We start from the raw sequence: 21,738 nt of genomic DNA on the forward strand, positions 1-21,738 counted from the left end.
TTCCACTAGACCAGGTAGCTCCAAGCCCCGTCCAGCCGGCCTCGAGCACTTCCCGGGATGGAACACGTCAGACGCGGCAGAGCCCGCTCCGACCGGAGGAGCGGAGCGATGCTGGGCGGGCGCGCACCGGGGGCCGGGGCCGGGCTCTCACGTCGGGGGTCGGGAGGGCTCCGTGCCTCCGGTGCCGGGGCCGGGCCGCCCCTCCCTCCCTCCTCCCTCCTGCCTCCCTCCGCCCGGTGCCTGCGCGGCCGGGGCGGTGCGCGGGGGCGCGGCCGGCGGCGGAGCCCGGCCCCGCGGCGGCGGCAGCGGCTCCCCCCGCCCGGCCCCCGCCCCGTGACTCGGAGCCTCCCGCGGGCGCGGCGGCTGCCGGGCGGTGTCGTGCGGCCCCCCGCGCCCGTGCGGGGACTATGAAGCACCATGGTGTGGTGTGACCGTGGCGTCCAGATGCTGCTGACCACGGTGGGCGCCTTCGCCGCCTTCAGCCTCATGGCCATCGCCATCGGCACCGACTACTGGCTCTACTCCAGCGCCCACATCTGCAACGGCACCAACATCACGACGGACGAGGCGCAGGGGCCGCCGCGGCGGGCGCGGGGCGATCTCACGCACTCGGGGCTCTGGAGGATCTGCTGCCTCGAAGGTACCGGGGCCACGCCGGGGAGGGGGGGGGAGAAACTTCCCGGGGGGACCCGGTTGGGCTCCCGGAGCCGCCGGGCAGCGCTCGGGCAGAGCCCGGCAGGAGCTGGAGCCGGAGCCGCCGGGCTGAGCCCCGCCGGTGCCGGGGCCGGAGCCGCGCCGCTGCCTCGGACACGGCCGAGGAGGAGGATGGCGTTACCGTGGCAACCGGCATCTCCGACATTGCCATGGGAACCGGCGGCGGGATGCGGAGCGCTGCCCAGGGGAGCGCTGCCCAGGGGGGCGACCTCGCTCCGCGACCATCGCCGGGGCTTCGGGGCTTTGGGGGGGGCTCCTGGCGGGGTCGGGGCATTGGGTGCTTTGGGGCGCACCTGAGCCCTGCAGGCTTCGGGTCCGGCCCTCCCCTCCCCCCCGGGACTTTGGCTTTAGGAGCTTTGGAGCTGAACCACAGCTCTCAGGCAGGACAGCGGGAACTCCAGTTCCTCCCAGTCTGCCCTCAGACAGACACCGGGAGCTCGGGTTGAGGGGGTGTTGCCACCGCTCAGGTGCTTCAGTGTGGACTCGGGGTTCCTTGATACAGCCCGAGGGTCAGGCTGAAGGATCGGAACAATGAAAAGATGGGTGTTTTAGCGGCGGAGCTGGGCAGCAGGACCCCGCTCCCCGCAGAAGCCGAACATGTGGCTCCCGCTCTGAAAATGGAGTTGTGGAGAAGGCGCGGCGGTAACTGCGGGGACAAAGAAGCACATGGGTGCTGCGAGGTTTGGCAGAGCAGGTCGCAAAGCCCAGATGTGAAACCACATCTGTCCGCCGAGAGCGCGGGGCTCCGGCCGTGGGAAAGCGGCACATCCCCGGCAAAGGGACGTGCGCTGGCAGCGGGGCCGTGGCCACGGGGGCTCTGAAGCCCCTCACCTGCTGGTCCATTCTCTCTGCGAACGGCCAGCAGAGCCTCCGCGGTGCTGGAGGAAAGGGAGAGCAGAGGAGCGATGGTGACTTGTGCCGAGCTGCTCTGAGGCTCGGGGGGCCGGGGGTAGCGGAGCTCTGCTCCCCGCAGGGATGCGCTTGGCGGGCGGGCTGTGTGCGCCCCATTCCATCAGCACGGCTCAGCTCGGCACACGGGAACTTTGCAAACCCGGCTTTGTGCTTTATTCCAACTGACAGACGGCTCAGCCCAGAGCAGCCCAGCTCCGGTTCAGAGTCGCAGCTGTGTTCAGACGGGTTTTTTCCTCCCCAGAAAAGGCTGTGGCGTGGTAGAAAACACCTCATTCTCACGTCTGTTCTCATCTTCTCCTTTAGCTAATGATTTAAGGCTACAGTGTAACATGATTTTTCTCTTAAAATAGGGGATTTGCTACCTAGTGATAGTAGGCATACATAGAAGAGCTGTAGGAAAAGGAAATAAGTATTTTTAGATGCTAAAGAGAGAAAGAATTATTGAAATGTGAAGGTTTATGGGTAATAGCAATGCTTGGCTTTATGACTTTTAAAGGAAATCTAACACTCAGCATGGGCTTTTATGGCACCTGGAAAATGAGGGCTTGCATCTGAGAGCTCCTGAGTTTGCTTGAGAGGTGCTGAGCATCCTCCACTTGAACTGAATCTTGTGATCTTCACTGAGCTTGTTCTAAGTGTCTTCAGCCTCCGTTTTTCATGGAAAATAAGTTTGTTTGCATCTTGCAGGAGTTGCTGAGCTTGTTCAGCTAGGCTGGACCCGTCACCACTGGGAAAAATCCCTGAGCTCTTCCCAATGTCAGGATTTCTGTGTGGTCTCCCAGTAACACCATTCGTAGAAATGAAGTGCAGCTTTGACTGAAACTGGTGGGATTTCTGCTTTGATTTCACCTGGGCTTGAGTCAGAAGTTTATTTAGGAGAAGAGCAGCCAGGGGAGCTGTGGGGAACGGGCAGTGTTGAGGCAGCTCCCAGTGGCATGGCCGAGCTCCAGTCTGGCTGCAGTACTGGTGCCCTGCTGGCACTCACCAGGGCATTTTCTGGACATTGGTGCCCTGCTGGCACTCACCAGGGCAAATGCTGGACGCTTGCACCCAGGAGCTGTGTGCAAGTGAAGCTCAAACCCCCATCAGTTTGGGGGATAAAAAGGCGTTTCATGGGACACATCAATCCGACAGCAAGAGAGCTGTGCTGCTCAAAATTCAAATGCTCATAATCAAATTATAAAGTTACAATTTTTAAAGTTGTCAAATATGTGCTAAGAATGCCCAATTTGAGAAAGCTGTCATCTGTTCCCAGAGCTGAGGAGCAGAGACTACATTCTCTCCTCCTTTTTCAGTATGTTCTGTTTTGTAAGATAAAATCTATAGATACAGTAAATTATTCATGTTTTAAACCATGCCATGGGACTTGGATTCAACATGGAACCATTCCTTTGTTTTATAAAATAATAAAACCATTTCTAGAAGCTGATTTCAAACAACACTCCCTTGACCATTTCAGAGCCTCGCTCATTTGAAGTGGCTGAGTCTTTTAGTAATCTAAAGGTAATATTGCAATTCTGAGGAGATACATAGCAGGAAAATAACTTCAGTTATGGATTTTTATATGTGATTAAGTGGTCTGGCTTCAAACTTATTTTTAGAAGTCTTCTCGTCTTTTGGAGAAATAATTGTTAAAAGCTCCTTAATTTATTTTAATGGTCTTTATTGCCATTTCACTCATGTCAAAAAGACAAATCTGAGACACAAATGTGCAGAAGCTAAAAATGCCTTAAACAGCCTCTGGAATTGCTTTTGACATACATAAAGCATTTTGCTGAGCAAATTTCGGGTCAATTGAAATTTCCCAGTAAAATGTTTCTCAATTCTATCAATAAAACAACCCGTATGCTGGATTTTGAGCAATCACCTCTTCTGTAGTCCCAATTTCAAGATTTCAAACAAAATTGCTGAAACAGGATATAAAAGGATAACCTTCTAAATCAATTATCAGGTGCTCCTCAGTGTTTTCCTGTTTTTCTTTGAAACAATATTTTACAACAAATTGGCATCATAATTGGAGTGATACAGCTTAGGGATCAAGCATATTATCTTTGTTTGGAGCTGCAGGGATGAAATCATGTTTCAGTGCTAGTAGTTGATACTACTATGGAGCTTAGTCACTCAAGAGGCAGCGTTAATGATACATCAGTCAAACTCTTGCCTATCTAATCCCAATTTTGTTCTTTTAGCATGTTTGTCAAAGGTGGAGGTAGGAGGTTCATTGAGTGGATTTTAAATAATTGTGCCGTTTTTTGTGTGGTTTTTTAAAAGTTTTATCCAAGGTAATTGTCCTCAGTCAGAAACTGAAATAATTCCTGGTGTGGATATGCAGAACAGAAGTGGCTGAGCCTCTGAAGATGGCCCAGCTGGCAAAGCTGGGGTTTGGTTTTCTGGGCCCAAGACAACCATGATAGCTGCAGCATTGGCAGCTGAAGTTAAAATGTCACCAGAGCAGGGAGTTTCTGACAGAGCCCCCATCAACCTGAAACCTGCACCCCAGCCCACAAATTCACAAGAAGAGCAAACCAGCCCCATTTTGGGTGGCTGCTGTTCTGTCCCATGTCCACACCTGAGCTGTGGTGGCTGCCACAAGCTTTGGGTCCCTGGGTGCAGAGCAGGGTCTTGCAAGCACAGCAGATGCTGTGTCCTGTGAATAACCATTCTGTGGTCAGCCTAACCCGAGAAAGGCAGATTAAACCACTCTGATTTCCCAGCAGCCCTGTTCCTATGGGAAATGTGCAGCACAGCTTCGTAAGCCTCGCACAGGCTTACTCACAAGGAGGATCTGATTAAAATATTTGCCTAGGAAAAAACAATGTTAAAAACACCACTTTATCCACTGAAAATGCTTATCTTGGTGAACAATCGTGCTGAAGTTAATAGGACAGCTCACAATAGAGCGCTCTGCAGGCTCTGTGACATCAAGATAGGAAATCAAGTAATGTACTTGTAATTTAAATTTATTCAAAGAGTATTTTATTAAACACTTCAGCACATGAATCTCTTTGAACCTATTGTGTCTACTGCTTTTAGTATTCCCTGTTTGCCATTTACTTTTCAAGTGGTGCAATTGGCTATTTAATTCACGTGGGCCCACGTGTCTTCCCTGGCTGCGTGGCTGGAACATTTATAATGGGGAGGAAGGATCGAGTAAATCGTTTATGATTTTGAAAACTTGCACAAACACACATTTGCACAATTATTTGCAAGTCTTCCAGCTTGGATGAATGCACACAAGCACGGGAGCTGCGGCACCCGCATGCGCTGCTTCCATGGATACTCCTGAAAACAAAATAAAAATGCTTATACCAATGTTTGATGCAAGCAAATAAAGGCAGGCTGCCACCCATCAATACTGCAAATTCATGGCTCATCTGAAAAGAATGAATATTCCTTAATATTCTCCAAGCACAGCTATGAAGCTCCAGCAGCACCACTGTTTGTAGTGAACTAAATACAACGCAGCCTTTTTATTCCAATGCTGTGGCCAAAGTGTTATTTGGTGTAGAGCAAATGTTAAATCACTCTAAGATCAGACATGACCTGCATAGGAGGTTGTGTCCACAGGCACATTAAGAGGTGGTTGCTCTTCTCAGTCCGTGCAGGCACACGAGCCTGTGCTCACAGTGGGAAAGAGAAGTGGTTGCAAATGGAGAATGCACAAATGGATGTCTCTGCTGTGAAAAACTTGTTTTGTGATGCTGTGGCCTGTTTCTAGGACAATATATGTGTATTATTGCACTCCTGAAGAGTGAACTTTCACCCATGAATCTTTCAACACGAGCATAAGCCCATCAGTGAAGGACTTTGCTGAGATGCAGACGCTGTTTTCACTCTGTCATTCCATACATGCTGCTCATACCGTCTCCGTTTCCTTGGTAAAACACGCTCCTGAGAAGGTCCATGTGCTTTGCTCACTGTTTTTAAGAGCAGAGCTGTTTTTCAGGCAACTGATGGACTGATTTTTTTAACAGCCTTTTTAAGTTTTTTTTGTTTGTTTGTTTGCTTGCTTGCTTGCTTTTCAGGAGTATTCCATTTGTTAGTTTCTGAATTTGGAGCTTCCTTTAGGGACACAGAGTTCAATCCCTTTGAAATATTGTCCATAGTATAAAATTCTTAAAAATACTGAGAAATTTGAAGGACCTGTCAGCAGAAGATGGGTTAAGGTATTATCTATTCTCAAAAACAAACAAACAAACAAAAAAATAAAGCATGTGTCTCCTCAATGCATCTCTTTGAACATTTGTACAGAGGCTCTCAAATGATCTTATTGATGTCACAAAACATCCATTCTTCCCTGCTCTATGAAACAGGGATCTGAAGCTAATTGACCGAATATATGTCACTTTAATGAATTAATTTGCTTTCTTGAACTCGATCTACTCTATAGCCAGTAGGGAGCTATCAGGCTACACGAAGGTTTTGGTTTTTCCTCCGTGGCTCTCAGCATGTCAGATATCCCAGTGCAAAACTTAGATCCCAAAGACTCTGTGTGCATTAGCAATGCTCCCCGAAGGCTGCAATCCAATGAAAGCACATTTGTAATCCAGCTCTAAAGCTCTTTCTGCTGTGCAGGATGCAATGTGGAGAATATTAATCTCACCTCGGTTTCAGGATTGTTCTGGGGAGGTTTCAGAAATGTTTTGTGAAGAGTCAAGGAGGCGTTGGGTTGTACAAACAGGATCCTCGTGGCTGTGTTGTGCTGCAGTTACTGTTTTATTCTGTATATAGTTACACTGCATGTTCTGAGGACTTGACAGATGGCATTTGTGGTGGGATCTGTCAGAGCCATAGTAACTCATTTTGGGGTTTGTGGGGACCTTTGCAATGATGTAATGCAGTTTTTGGGCTTTGTCCAGCAGCTGTTACCTTTAACTGACCTTCTGCCATGGGCTTTTATTGCTCTTTTTACATACTGCCAGGGCTTGCCCTGCCTTCTGGCAGCTCTACTGACCCTCACCAGTGTAAACTGGTAAAACAATTCAATACAATAATGTATTTTTTTTTTGCTCCTGTGAAATTTCAGCACGGTGATTATTCCTCCATACACCCTGTCCCATTTGCTGGGTCGTACAGTGTCACCTCTGCTCAGGTCCTGCTGTCCCACCTGTAGCTTCAGTCAGTCTTGCCAGGTGCAAAACACCTCGTAAAAAACTCGGGGAGAAGGGGAGTGTACCTGATGTTTCCATCCTGTAGTCTTGTACATTTTTCCAGAAACAGAGCAAAAAAAAAAACCAAATATTAGGAAGGGAAGCAAGTGCTTTCATCTCATCTCTAATTCCTTTGAGGAGGTAGGAGTACTTAGATACTGAGTGTAATCTGAAGTCTGTTATTAACACCTATCAGCTCCCAGATATTTAGTTGGTGTCTCTGTGGTTTATGTGTTAAAGAGCAGCAATTTCTGTAGAATTTCTGTATCCCCAAACTGAAAATGGAGAGGAAGAAGAAGGAGGAGGAGGAGGATGATGATGGGCTTGTGACTCTCTGGGGTTGCTTTATCTTCCTGGCCCTGACTAGGAGGGATAACTGTGCTTCCTTTCCACCCACTTCCCTCTCATTCTAATAATAAAATGGAAACGAAGATGTGGAGAAACTGGGACACGGCGAGAGGGCTGCCCAGCTCGGGGAAGATGCATGAACACAGCTTTAACTGGGTTTGAAGCATTTTGCTTGCAACTTATGTTTTATACATGCAATATTTGGTGTTTAAGCATGTCTTCCTTGAGGGACAGGATTAAGTCTGAGTCTCCACCTACATGAAGTTAACTGCTTTCTAGGAAGGCAGTGGAATTATGCCAATATGAAGCCAATATAAGAGAAGGGATCTTAGATTTGTCCCTTCAATTGGACCTTTTCCTGCTGGTCTTTCTTTTCTGAGCCAAGGCTCATCTCAAGAAATAAATCAAACTATCAAACTAAAAAAACTGGTCCTGCTTCCAAACATTACTTGGTGCTTATCTTCATTTTAGATTTCTGTTTACTGGTATTTATTATGTCTCAGACTTATGGTTCAGCATCCAAATTCTTCCCAACAGATGGCAAGGCAGGATGCACAGGAGTCGTAAAATAAACAGGATAAATGCACAACTGCCCATATGTCTGAGAGGCTGATACACATTTATGACTTCAGAACAAAAGGGTGTTTGCAGCAGACAGCACCAGTGCTGGGCAGGACTTCATGGTTTTTTCTGCCTTGTTTTGAAGCCTCTCATTTTTTCAGTGTGTTTTGATCAGTTAATTTGCGATAAAATTTTTCCTCCCTCTTCTACTCCCAGGTAGTTCTTTTCCTTAGTTATTTGTCTCCACTCCCAAGGTACATCAGTTTATTTTATCTTCAGCATTTTAACGTGGAAGGTGGCTCTTTCCTGGGCTTCAGCTCGTATTTTTTCTTTCAGTGTGGTTGTGACTCTTTTGAGGGGCACGCAGAGGTGCTGGGGACCACAGCAACATTTGAGGCTTTCTCTATATTGAGATTTATCATAATATTAATGACAAGTGGCCTCTCTACTATCTCAAAATAGCAAGCCTCCAGGCAAGCTGCCTGCAGGATGGATAGCCCAGCCTAGACAGACTTAGCTAGATTTCTCTTCAGATCTGGGGGCATTTTTGCCAGTTGTTGCATGCTGGGAGTCAAATGCAGTGGAAGCGTTGAAGCAGTTCTTGATTTAGCCTGGCAGATAGTCCAGGCCCTCTTTCTCCTCCTTCCCGTGGCATCCTGTCATCTCAACATCTTTATTCTCTTCCTCTTTTTTCCTCCCCTTGCCAAAATGTTGTAACCTTCCTTCTGCTAAAGAGATACCTTTGAAATCAGCTCTTTGATGACAGCACATCAGTCCTTCTCTAGAAAATGAGTAGATACTGCCCTAGGCAGAAATTTAAGATTTTTAATTTCTCATCTTAACTCTTGACCATCTCTGTGCCCTCCTGCCAATGAAAAACCTGTAATCACTTACTTGTCCAAAGGTATAGTCTGGGTTCTCTTTTTCTCTACCTGTTTTACTCATTTCCCAGGATTTATCCAGACTCCTGACTACTTAAAAAATAACCCCTTCTTCAATAGAAATTTAATCATTTCTTGTCAAATGTAATCCATGAAGGAATGATAGATTATAAACACACAGTCATGGTATGAAGAGATGTGTGAAAGGAGAGCACGTTATGGAATTACAGTATTTCCTGTAGCAATTGCCAAGCGCTGATACGAATTAACCTCTTTTATTGTTCTTTTTCAAGCATTCCGCCTTTTAATTGCTGTTTTGGAATTGTGCCACTTAGTTGTGCCCTTTGAATGTTTCTCACTTAGCCAGTCCTGTTAGCTTGATAATGCCAAATGTTTCTGAGATATTCAGAAGCACTGAACATCGCCTGCTCGAGTGGGAGAGGGACCCAGCTCAGGCAGGAATTAGCACCCTTTTTTAGCTGCCAGGGCTTTTTTTTTTTTCCTTCAGATTAAGTTAATAGCCATTTTTAAGTCACTGCCAATTCTCTACCGGGGATTCAGATCAGTTGTCTACCATTTATACTTTTTAAATGATGCCGTTTTGTGTGGAATATGGATGACTGGATATTTTCTCCTGTCCAAATATATAGCATTCAATATCACTGGGGTTGTTATTGTCTTCCTTGCATCCCAGAGGCACAGTTTATCTCTTGGTGCTGTAAGGCATTAAAAAGGAACCATGGCATGTCACAATTATGACTTGAAATAGGATCTTGCCAGAGGAACATTGCCTAAAGGTAATCAAATCTAAACTATAACTTATTGCAAATACCTATCAGAGCTGTGCACACCTATCTCACAGCTCGCTGGCTATCAGTGATAGCTGATAGCAGGGCACTGAATGATTTTGTTGGAAGAATTGTCATGCTGTTGGGATTTTTTAAAGTTCAGCCCCCAGCATTCAACTGCCTGCAAGCAAATGAAATCACAAACTCTCAATGCTGGAAGATCTTGTGACTATTTAGGCTGAGCTTTCAAAGGTACCCAGATATGAAAGTTTGTGATACTCCTCCGTGCATGACTCACTAATGGCAGTAGTGGGCTTTAATCATCTTTGTCCAGTGGATATTCTAAATTCAAGTAAACCATTGCAATGCTCTTTTACATAATGCATATATTTTAATGCAAAATTCGCTAGACTTGGTTTCTTTGTGTGTTAGATTGGTTTTAGCCAGATGATGAAACAGCAAGTTGCATTGTGTCACATCACATTTTCATCCACGAGGATTTTGAACAGGGTTGAATCCCTCAAATTCACTGAACAGAGAGCCCCGTTACTGGAGCCAGTGAAGCCAATAACCCAAAATGGATTGTTAAACTCCAGATATGGCTCTGCTGAGTGTGGGGAGGTGATTTGCAGGCAACTGTGAACTACCAATACTTCAGGATTTGAAGCTGATTTCCATTTGCAGAGGGAGAGCCCCAGACTTTGCTTCCTCCCAGATTTAACATCTCCCATTCCCACTCTGCCACCTGATGTACACCTGACTGAAGGCAGTTTATTCTGTACAGCTGCAGCTCAGGACCATTTCAACTGGGTTTTATTAGGGGAACTGTTGGAAAGCATCAGTATCAAGCAGAGCTCTCCTAAACATGGTAAAACATGGATTAATAAATCTGGGAGCTCAGTAACAGTTTGGAAATGGTTTCTTGAAACTGAGTTGCTAACCCAAACCAGTTGGGTCTTCACCCTCATCCTTCTGCTAGCCAGCAGGGGCTCAGTTATTTGCCATGACAGCAATTTGGGGGTCACTAAAGTGCTCTTTGCAGACAGGATGACCCCTTCCAGATGGAGCAGTAGGACACAGACAGCTCCAGTCCAAAAGCCCCTCTGCACACACTGAGCCCAAGCCAATGAACATAGCAAGAGGCTGAGTTTCTTGGCTCATGCTTGGAGCTGCTTGGATGTTCCCACCTTGTGTTTGAATCAGAGCTGGTCCATGTTCCCCCACCTCTGCCCACTGTGAAAACACATTTTTCTCAGTCAACAAAAGATGCTCCAAGACAGTGAACAGACTTTCCAAAAGGTGAGGCTTCCGACCTCTATCCAAGCTTACATTGCACTGACAACCAATCAAATTTCATTTTTTTTAAGTTACTTGGGTGTTTCAAAAGATATTTATTCAAGACTATGCCAATATCTGCTCACTGTGAGATTAAACATCCTGTGGTTTGCTCCAGAGGATGGGAGGCATTTCTCCTTTGCTCTGCACGTTTTGCTGTGCTCTTGTCCTTGCCTTTAGCACTGACAAATGCAGGCGGTTCCGAGGTGCTTTGGGATCCTTAAAGATGCAAGACCTGAAATAAACCATGCAGCATTTAGGAATGATGTTCACAGCACCACTTCTAATTATAGCAGTTCAAACAATTCATTTGCAGTGTCCCGCTATGGTTGCGCTTATTAAAACAGAATCCTCTTTATAGTTTGGTAGCAAATTAAGGGGGGACAAACACAGCTATCCTGTTCCATCCCATGCCTTTGAAAGAGGTTTACCTTCATAATTTGCTTTCTAGGGATATTTCCATTGTTTTCTCTTGTGCTCCTGGCCTGATTTTTTAATGACTTACTCGGTGTCTCTTGGTAGCCATTTCTCAGTGACCTTTTTGCTCATTTTATTTTAATTTCTGTATATAAATGGCAGCATTCTAGCTGGACACATTCTTTGGGCACAGCACAAAAACCCCATAGGGAAGGAAAAACAGGCCAGAAATTTTCCACCTACATTTTAAGCATTAACCCAGGGCTTTGGCCACACAAAGGGCCAGCACGCTCAGCTCACGCCAGAGCTGGATCCTGGTCCAGGGCCAGGGCCAGACCTGGGTAGCAAGACATCAACATCTCCAGGCATCAGCACTGGATGCAGCTACTCCCACAGGTTATCCCATTTTCTGGCATGACTGCTGTGCCCTGGGAGGGCTGAGCAAGTGCTTGCAGCTGGCCAGAATATGGGTACACAGCTCCTAATGCTGATTTTATAGCATTAATGTGCACCTGTTTTGGTGGCCAACTGGCACCGTGCTCAGCCTAAAATATCTGTGTAAGCTCTGTATTAAAAGAGGCATAAGAATTAGCATGTATCAAACATGTCATTAGACACGTGCCTGGTAGACATAATGCAGGATAATGAATATGATCACAAGAATAAATTAATAACCGAAAATATTTTTTATACGTGTGCACACTTAAAACAGGGTAGGAACTAAGTGACACTTGTGTCACCAGTTTATAATTAAAATGCAGTGCTTGAATGAAAATGTAAGCTTCAATTAGCCAGCACGACCCTGCTTCCGGCTTTACTTCCCACTGAAAAGCAACGATAACAAGCTCACATTTATTATCAGAGTTTTTCCTGGAGCTGTGCACTGAAACATGCTCACATCTGAGCCCTTTCACTGAAGACATTTTTTCGCTTCAGCAGTTTGGCATGCCATACAAAGGCTCTCTGATTTTTAGTGATGTTCACCTCCTCTTACATAAAAATGTTTTCTGTGCATATTATTTGGTTTTAGTTAAAGTCCAGGTGCACGGGTTACTGAAGAACTAAAGGGATGGCTCATCACAGAGCACAATGGGTAATTATTGCTGAGCTTCACTGTATTGCACAGACAAATCCTTTCTTGGAGCTCAGCATTGTGACTGTGAGAAAGAAAATACCTAGGATCCAGCCCAAAGTCCTACAAGGGTAAGAATAGATTCTGTGGGAGATGCTTTGCCCATTTCATTTTTAACTCTCTCAAGGGACAGAGCTTCACAGTTTTGTTTAGAGACACTATTTTGCATTTTAATTTCACCAGTGGGAAGTTAATACATATATAAATTATGAGGTCTCATGTGTTCCCATTTCATCCCAAGAGGATGTTAGGCTTTTTGTAAAATGGCTAAATAATTCTCTGGGTTCTGCCCCCCATTAAAACTATGTTTTTTCTTGATTTATGATCCAAATTTTGCTGCTGCTTTGCCTGAGGATTGAGCTTAATTTCTGCAAGAGAGGGCAGAGTCCTTGGCTGTGCAGGCAGGAAGAAAACCCATTTGGCTCCTGCCCAACCCCACACTTTGGGCACCTGGCTCAGCACTCCACGGGAGGGGCAGACCCATCCACGGGAGATCCAGATCCTTGAGGTGCCTTTTGAGAGATCCTGACATCTTCCCAATCCCCCCCAAAATAGGAACCTTTTAGTCTAGGACTTATTCAGCCTTGTGTCCATGCAGGAGGTACCTTTTGGGCATTCCTACACCCTTCAAATTGGTCCAGGTGCAGAAAAGGCTGCAGGAATCTGGGTCCTAAATAACAAGGATAGGGAATGGCCACCTCAGCCAGTGCTTAGGAGAGCTGGTGAAAAGCACACAAACCCCAACAGCCCCAAAATGTCAAGATTGAGCAGTTGAGCCTCAGAAAGTGTATTTAAGGAATATGTCCTCTCTGACAGAGATGGACCAAATGTCCACACGGATTTCTTTTGCAATGCCCCCTCCAATATTTTAAGCAATTTCTACAGGCAGAATTCTTGTGATGTAGGAGTGGATGTCAAGCCAGGATATCTCAACTCAGAATAGATGTGTGCTCTTAGCTTTGGGTCAGGCAGTGACGTGTGGTGGAGTTAGAGCCTCCAGGAGCTCTTCAAGTTGTAAAAACTACAAAGCTCCTGGTTTTTCACTGGTGCTGTTCACATGGGACAGAGTGACCTCTCCAGAAAGCCCTTCCAACATCAGCCACAGTCTCTCTCAATAGCATCTAATAACTACCCATGGAGAAAATTACTCTCTATTTAAAAGGCCAGAAAAATCATCTTCAGTTTAACTCTGCTGACTTTGGTAGAATTACACCAAAAATGAGTTCTGTCTGATATCTTTTCCCATACTAATGTTCAGTAGCTGGCCATAAAAAGCCTTTCCAAGGCAGATTAAACAAGTCCAAATGGTGAAATATTCTTTTAATTTTCTTTCACACACGTTATTTTAGGTATAGTTTGGAACTCTGCCCTTACAAGAGGCATCCCTTTAAATATTTATACAGCATCAATATGTAGCCACCTTCATACGTTTTTAATGATATGTTCCTTTCTAAATTAACCATTAGGTAACCCTGTCCTATGGTGTTGTGTGTTTTGCACTGCATTTACTCTACCCGTGGATTTTTACTTTTTTACTTCTCCGTGGAACAATGAAGATGTCAAGGCAAGCCCCAGGGGCGCAGTGGAAATCGAATTCTTGGAGCACCAGTGCTGTTGCCATGTGGACACACACTCAATAGAACTCTGTGCTGCCCTGCAAGCCAAGGGGATGCAGCCCCAGCCCCACTGCTGGGCCCTGGCACTTCAGTGCCAGCACCATGGCAGCTCCTTGCTCCTGGAAATGTAATTCCCAGCATCCCAGGGGGGAAAAAACATTGAAGCAAACCCAAGCAAAGAAGGGACAGGAAGAGATATCTCCATTTCGAGGTTCTCCTTGAGATCCAGTAAGTTTCTGGATTTTCCAGAGGTTTTTCTCTTTTTTTTCCTTCTTAATTGTGTAATTAAGATGCTACAATGTGCCAAGGTGAACAAGACCAAAGCCATCAACTGAGTCAAAGATCTTTTCCTCATGATCTCTTTGCTCAGCCCTGATTCAGCCTGAAAACCCACAGATGAGTAAAAGTGTTGGTACAAGCCATGGGTTTTTATAACTCTGGGATTTTTGAGTCCTGTTTAATTACACCACATTATCATAGCAAAGCAGTTTCTGCAGAAGTTGCTCATGGCTTATTTCCCCTCCCTCCCAAGGGGACCACAGGAGGTGGCTGCAGAATGAGAGTGAGATCACGGCTGCAGAACCTCAGCAAAACTTCAGCAGACAGACAGACAGACAGAAAGGCAGCACGCCTCTCCCAGCTTTGGGACAAAGATTATTCCCCTGACCAAAAAAAAGGGACATCAGAGTTTATCCTGTGCCCTGTTATGCTGAAAAATATTCCCACACACTGCTTCACAAAGAAGAGTTTCACCCTTCAGAGCTGGATTCCAGCTTCTCCTCCTCTGAACGGGCCTTGCCCTGTATTTGTTTTGCAAGTAAAAGCTTCAGTTCAGTCAGCAGAGATTTTGTCTGAGGATAATGGGCTGAAGGAAATACTGCAGTGCAATTTCCCTGAGTTGCAGGGTAGTGAAGATCGAGTCACCAGCAGTGCCCTTCCCATCCCAGGCAGGATGTCACCGTCTCCTACACTGCACACCAGGCACTCTGTAAAAGGCACAGGGGTATTTTCTGTTTTCCCTCCAGTGAAGCAAATCTGGTAGGGTTTGGCTGCAGCAGTCACTTGGTTTCTGGGTTTTTAAATGCACTGGTGAAGGGACAATTTTTGCTCCAAACAGAAGCCGCCTGGGCTTGGCATTCCTGACAGGTGCCTGAGGAAAAGAAGCCAGGAGCAGCTGAAATCCAACAAACTGCTCCCTTCCACCACGGGAAAGGCAAGGTATGGCCAAGCTGAACTTGTGCTGTTATTCCAGGATTTTCTTTTTTTTTTTTAATTTTTTTTTTGGTGTTTGCTGCAAATAAGTTTAAATTCTCTCTGTTTTGGAGGCAAGTAGTCAATGCATCTGAAGTGCATACTTGACATATGTTTCTTTTCACATGCTGTCCTCCATTCATTTCATGCAGCAGATGCTCAGTTTACCACTTTAAATGTATTCTTATTTACTAGAAATTATTTTAGAAAATAGCTGTTTGGAACTAAACACTTCCAGCCCTTCTTTTGGGTGCAGGCAGCTCCTTTTTGCAGCTGTCCTGGGTGGCTGCATGCAGATGTTGACAGGTTAATTTGCATTTGAAGAGCTGGATGCAGTGAGCTAAGCAAGGATTTTTCTTCCCTGCCTCTGAAGGCAGTCATTTCACACTCCTTGCCAAATTTAGCCCTGATGCTACTCTTCTTAATTAACTAGAGCAACATCCAAGCTGAGTTTGGCCCATTGTTAGGTGGCCATTTATTACAGGCTTGAATTAAACCCTTGGCCGAGTAGAAGAAAGGCTTTTATTCTGAAAATTGATTGGACAAAAGTGAAACACAAGGACAGCCCTAATTCACAGCAAGGTGGTAGATACAAACTGGTTTATCTGATTTCTTCTATCCTTTCACAGAAACTGCAAGTCCAACCTGGTTTTCTTGCCTGCTGCACACTGCTGAAGTCAGAAATGGTTTAGTTTAAAAAGGAATCCTGATGTTAAGGAGAATGTGCAGCTCACATTGCTCAGTCTCCCTTTCCAGAGAGTATTCTTTTTCTTCTTGTTGTGGGTTTCTTTTTTCCCTTTAAAATAAGTTTATATCAAGACTGTGAGCACAAAGACACCCAGATTTAGACTTCAGTCCCTTCCATTGCTGTAGGAAAAGGCAGAAGTCCTGATCCACAGCCCTGCTGTCAGCCTTTAGGAACTGTTGCTGCTGGTTTTTCATGTGCCTGATCCATCCACATCAGCTCAAAGCAAAGACCAAACTTTCCCTGCTGCAGCAGGGAGAAGAGCTGGCATTCAAAGAGTTGTAGCCCTTTCACCACCAAAGCCCTCTTTGCTTCCTCTTTGGTTTCTTTTCTTCCCTTTAGATGTTACAAAACTGTCAAGGAAAGCTACATCCTGTGGGTATTAGAGCACTGAGCTGAACCTACAGAGACATGGGAAGACATAATTAATGTTTCTCTGGCGTTTTTTTTCACCTTCTTTTCACCACATTTCTGTGCTTCCCTGCCTCGTCCCTGCCATGATCTGCCTGTGAGCAGATGCTGGTCTCACTTCTCCCCCCCATAATCTGGATTTCAGCTCAGTTTGCTGTGCATCCCCCTGGCTGAGGCTGCCATGGGGACAGTCACCCATCTGAGGGACAAAGTTACCCTTCTGAATTTAGCAGTTCTGATGTTTATTTGCAGGCATTAAATGGACACTGGTAACATGTTGGATTCAGCCTGCATTCCTGGCAAAATTCTTCCTGGTCACAGACAAATGCAAACTAATTCATCACCCCAACTGTGCGTGAGGGAGGTACTGGCACAGTGCACTGTCTCAAAGGAAAGTGTTTGCTCCAGTCCATCATTTGCATGGCACTTTTCTTGGAGATATCTTTGGGTTTTCTACGTAAGAACTTCAGGGGAGGGGATGGGAATGGAGAATGTTGCTGTTAGACAGGCATGATTCAGGTACCCATGGCGACATGAGATCACTCTGCATTGTCACCAGCACAAGGAGATTACCTTATACAAGAATAACTAAGAATAGAATTTTTGACCTTCAATATTTCCTTATCTGTAAACATTAGATCTGCAGAGCTGTGCAGCCCTGCTTGTCAGCAAGAAGAAATAAAAGAAAAATAAAACTAATTTAAAACCCCACAGTGGCAGTGGAATAAATTCATACATTTATCATTTCAGAGGTTCCCATCACTCCTGCCTCTTTTCCTGCAAGGTTTAAATGATTACATATTTTTTTTGTGGTTATGTTTACTCTCCTAAGAATAGAACACACTTTACAGAAGCTCACATGGATGAAAAAGCATTTTCCTTTTGCACTGTTGCTCACAGTTAACACACACAAACCTATACCTTGAGCTTTCCAAAACCCTGGTTCATACCATCAAATAAATGAATGACATATGCAGAAATTTATTTTTAAGTCCTTAAAAGTTGAATGTTTATTACTTGAACTTTTGCTCTAAGAAATACCATGGATCTCAATGATTGGTGCAAGACTTTATCTAGTCCAGTAAAAGAGGCAGATTCTTCACAACACTTGCACCTGCCCCTGCTCCTGCCAGCATTAGAATTGGAGATATTTGAATGAAAAAAGATCCTTAAAGTGAAGAAATGCAGGATGAGGTTCTAATCTTACCACAACAGCTGGAAAGAACCTTGTAAAATTAAATTCAGCATCTGCTTCTGTAGATGTCTCAGGTTTTAAGTTTCTGAGGCAGAGAGTAATTTTCAAGCAGAATTTTAACTTGCACATACATGAATTATTTCTAGTGACTGGCTCAAAAATAGCGATTGGAGCCTGTGCAATGTGTTCACACAGGGCTGGAGTGTGGCCAGGCAGCCTGGCCAGGCCTGGGGACACAAAACTTTCTGCACACACCTGGACCATGTGCCCCACCTTGGGTCTGGCGCTGTGGGCTGGGGACACGCTCTGAGTGTCCCTTGTCCCTTCCTGGGCATGGGTTCATCAGGGAACAGCCAGAGTTTGGCGTCCAGACATCTTGCTGAGGTCTGAGCTGGAGTTTGGAGTCACTGGAGGCCAAAGGCAAGGTGCTGTCCCCTGGGAGCAGGGGCTCATCAGGCTGTGTGACTCAGAGGTGCAGCTGTCACAGCCCCCGTGGCTCCTCCTGTGATGGGAATGGCTCAGACACCGTGTTGGGATCAGGCTTCAAGTCACCATCCAGTCATGGTGTTCAGGCTCCTCCTTTGCTCCATGGGGAGAAAGGAATTTGTGCTCCTCTGAGAAGAAAAAGGAGGCTGTGGTGTGGGAAAAGCAGCTCCCAGGTTCTCACTCATGAGAATACTGTTAGGAAAAAAAAAAACTCTAGGAAAAAACACATTATAGCACAAGAGGATGGCACTATGTCTGCTGAAGCCCTCCAGAAGTCACAAGAATCACAAGGTTGGAAGAGACCTTCAAGATCATCGAGTCCAACCTGTTTCCTGGCACCTCAACTAACCCATGGCACCAAGTGCCACATCCAGGCTTTTTTTAAACACATCCAGGGATGGTGACTCCAGCACCTCCCCAGGCAGACCATTCCAGTACTTGATCACTCTTTCCATGAAAAACTCTTTCCTAATATCCAACCTATATTTCCCTTGGTGCAGCTTAAGACTGTGACCTCTTGTTCTGTCAGTGTTCCCTGGATAAAGAGACCAACCCCAGCTGAGCACAGGCACCTTTCAGGGAGCTGTAGAGTGACAAGGTCACCCCTGAGTCTCCTTTTCTCCAGGCAGAACAACCCCAGCTCCCCCAGCCGTTCCTCACAGGGTTTGTGTTCCCAGCCCCTCCCCAGCCTCGTTGCCTCCTCTGGATGTGCTCAGGTGTCTCAGTCCTTCCTAAACCGGGGGCCCAGAACTGGACACAGTAAATCCATGAAGGAACCCCTGGTGTATCCAGCATTTGCAGGTTAGCAGGACATGTTGGGTAGGATCGTGGGGAGTCACTGCAGAAAAGCACTGATGTCTCATGAGGGCACAGCTCTCCTACTCCAGAGCCTGCAGGAGCAGGTCTGCAGAGGAGTTTGGGTGATGCTGTGCTTAAAAAGTCAAAACTCAGCCTACAAACCCCAGCACCCTGGACAACAAATGACACTGAAGAGCAGAGCTCAGGAGCTGCACCCTCACGGTGACCCTCATGACATCAGACCTCCCTTTACAACCCACAGGGCTGATGTCTGGGGCTGTGCTCGTCCTCAGGGATGGACATCACAACTCTGAGCCTGTGGCTGGAGTCAGCAGTGCAGGAGTGCACAGCCCATCCCTCCTGGGGCTGCCCTGGCAGCACCACCAGAGTTCAGTGATGCAGCAGATCCTCTGTCTCCAGCAGGTATTTGCTGGCCATAACTCGGTGATTCCAGTCTGTAGAGCAGAAGTAATCCACAGTCACTGGGCAAACTTTGTCCAGAGCTTATTTGGGAGAAAAAGCCCTGCTGCATCCTGCTGGGTGCAGGAGAGCTGCTGGAGCTGGGTGATGTTTCGACATGACTGAGTATTTTTAGAGCCATCCTATAGTGCAGGATTTTTAACTTCCATTTCACAGCCCTTGAAGCCTGGCAAACTTTCATTAACATTTGATGCCTTGAAGTCATGCAAGGTCTGGGGGGAAAGGGAGGGGAAGGAGGGAAAAGGGATACACCTTTTTGGAGCTAAGTTGCTCGGAAGCTTAGGAAAAGCCTCCAGTCCCTCCTTTTTGTACCAAGTGGTTTTGAAGGACCCCAACTATTCAGAAAACAAAGCTAGAATTCCAAACCATGGCTGAGTGGAAGAGTCTTAATTAACATGTGAAAAAATACCTGGAGTCTGTCTTGGGGAGTTGAACCCCACCACCCTGCAAGGATCATGTCTCTCTTCTTTGCCCATTATTAGGCAACTTTCTTCATACAGAGCTGTTTGACCCATAAATCCCCAAATTATTTATAAGCCATCAGGCATCCATCCTCGAGCAGAGAACATGAGCCATGGAGAAGTCAAAGGATTTGCTCCCAGTTCCCATTTCTGCTCAGCACAAAGTAAGGCTTTTTTGCCCAAAGTTATAACCAATGAAAAAAGTGCTTCCCTGGCTACAAGGCAGACTTTCTACTGGAAAATAAGTTAACAGAAACTCTTTTTTCCCCCCTCTAAATGTACACACATACACACACACAGAGCGGCTCTTCGTGCACACAACTGAGATTTTTCATAGGCTGGGGGAGTAGGAAGAAGAGACGTATTTTTGTCTCCTTGGCAAAAATATATTGGCAGCATATCACTGAGTTGTAAAGATTGAGTAAGTATCAGAGCATGGCCCCGTTAAGCAGGTTTTGGAAAGCTGCCCCTTGGCTGCCTCTGCCCGTCTGCCAGGGCCATGGCAGGGACACTGCCCTGGGGACTCAGCCTGAGGGGCCCCAAACAGCCCACCCAGGCTCTGAGGAGGAAGAGGAGGTTGCAGTAGCTGGGAATGAGGAGCTGTCAGCTCTGCATCACAGCCGATGAGGTGTCTGAAGGGGAGAGGAGCTGTAAATCTCCCTCTGGGCATGGCAGCGTGCCCGGGCGGTCGGAGCTGCTGCCTGACTCCTGATGTGGACATGGCAGGAGGTGTCACCAAAGGGGTGACAGACTGGTCCTCCCCTGCTTTCAAAACTCAGGGGGAAATCAGGTCCCCAGGATGCTGTTATCCAGGGGCAGGGGCAAACACGAAGGACTAAGGGGACAGGAGTCAGGACCTGCCCTTTGTCCAATCTTCCCAGCAAAAGGAAAATGTTTTGGTTTTCTCCTCCCAGCTGCTTCCATGCCATCCCAGGTCAGCAGAAGGCAATGAGCATTTCTGGTTACAATGGCAGATGTGCCTGATGATGGTAAGGGTTGGGACTCTCAGATACATTATTTAAAAGCAAATCCTGGCATTCTAAATTGGATTGCTCAAAGCTCCCACCACCATTGTCCTTCCCCGGTGCAGGTAGAGACATTTCATAGTAAAACACAATCCTGAAATACTGTAAGTAAACTCAGAAATCTCGACAATAAAATATTTATGAGCCTGTGCTTTGGTGCATTGTAATTTTGCATGATATGTTTTGCTTTTCAAGACTGACTAGATTAAGGCTCTTCTGATTCATTAAACACATTTTCCCAAATGCTGTTTCTACAAATATTGTTGGGTCATTGTGTTTAGTTGCATTTATTAGCTGGTGTAACAAGGAACGTACGTCTCCCATAAACCTGAGAGGAACCCGCTTAAATGTGTTGCTCTGAATCTCAGCAGAGAAGAAAACAGTTCTCATGAATAATTAAAGCTTAAAGAGGTCATGCTGGTTTTGCAGCCTCATTTTTTATTTGTCACTGCTTAGTTTGCATTAGGAAATAGGAAGTTTCAGGTGCAGGAGGCAAATGGAATCTCTTCTGCATGTGTTCATTTAAACAGATCTATTTGGTAGCCATCTCCATCTTTATGTATTAGGTCATTTGTTAGCTGTGATAATTTAAATCAGTCCTAGGAATTAGAAAGTTTAAGGCTTTTAATTTTCTTCAGGCAGTGGCTGTGCATCCCTTTGCCTTCTGGCAGGAAGGAGAACTGGCTCCTCAGCCAGGCAGGGCTGGGATGAAGGCAGACATGGGATTCAGGCAGGGCAGGAATTCAAAAACACTGGGATTCAGACAGGGCAGGGATGGGGTTCAGACAGGGCAGGGATTCAGACCAGACATTCTGCCCCAAAGTGCTCCTTTGCTCTTTTTCTGCTCCTTTGCTCTTTCTTTACATTGCTCTCAGCCTTTCTTCACAAAGTTGCAGCACCTTTTGGGTTGCACACACTGCTGAGGATCAGGACTAACCAAGGCAGTAGTAACTCAATTCAAGTTAAAATGCTACATGCTGCCTTTATATTCCCTTCCAGGATTTAACAATGGCGAAATATTTTTGTTCTTTT

At 46.1% G+C, this 21,738-nt stretch overlaps 1 protein-coding gene across 1 annotated transcript in view; it reads left to right on the forward strand.

Annotated features, from left to right (window-relative positions):
* The first annotated feature begins 304 nt into the window (after nucleotides 1–304).
* CACNG4 (calcium voltage-gated channel auxiliary subunit gamma 4) overlaps nucleotides 305–21,738 on the forward strand; it is a 43,722-nt gene continuing 22,288 nt past the window's right edge. Inside the window, exon 1 of the mRNA XM_014882718.2 lies at nucleotides 305–640. Coding sequence (XP_014738204.1) covers nucleotides 418–640 — 223 coding nt within the window. The 5' untranslated portion in view covers nucleotides 305–417. The remainder of the gene's footprint in view (nucleotides 641–21,738) is intronic.

The sequence above is a fragment of the Sturnus vulgaris genome, chromosome 20 (assembly GCF_052056855.1).
Source record: "Sturnus vulgaris isolate bStuVul1 chromosome 20, bStuVul1.hap1, whole genome shotgun sequence".
NCBI classification, from domain to species: Eukaryota; Metazoa; Chordata; class Aves; order Passeriformes; family Sturnidae; genus Sturnus; species Sturnus vulgaris.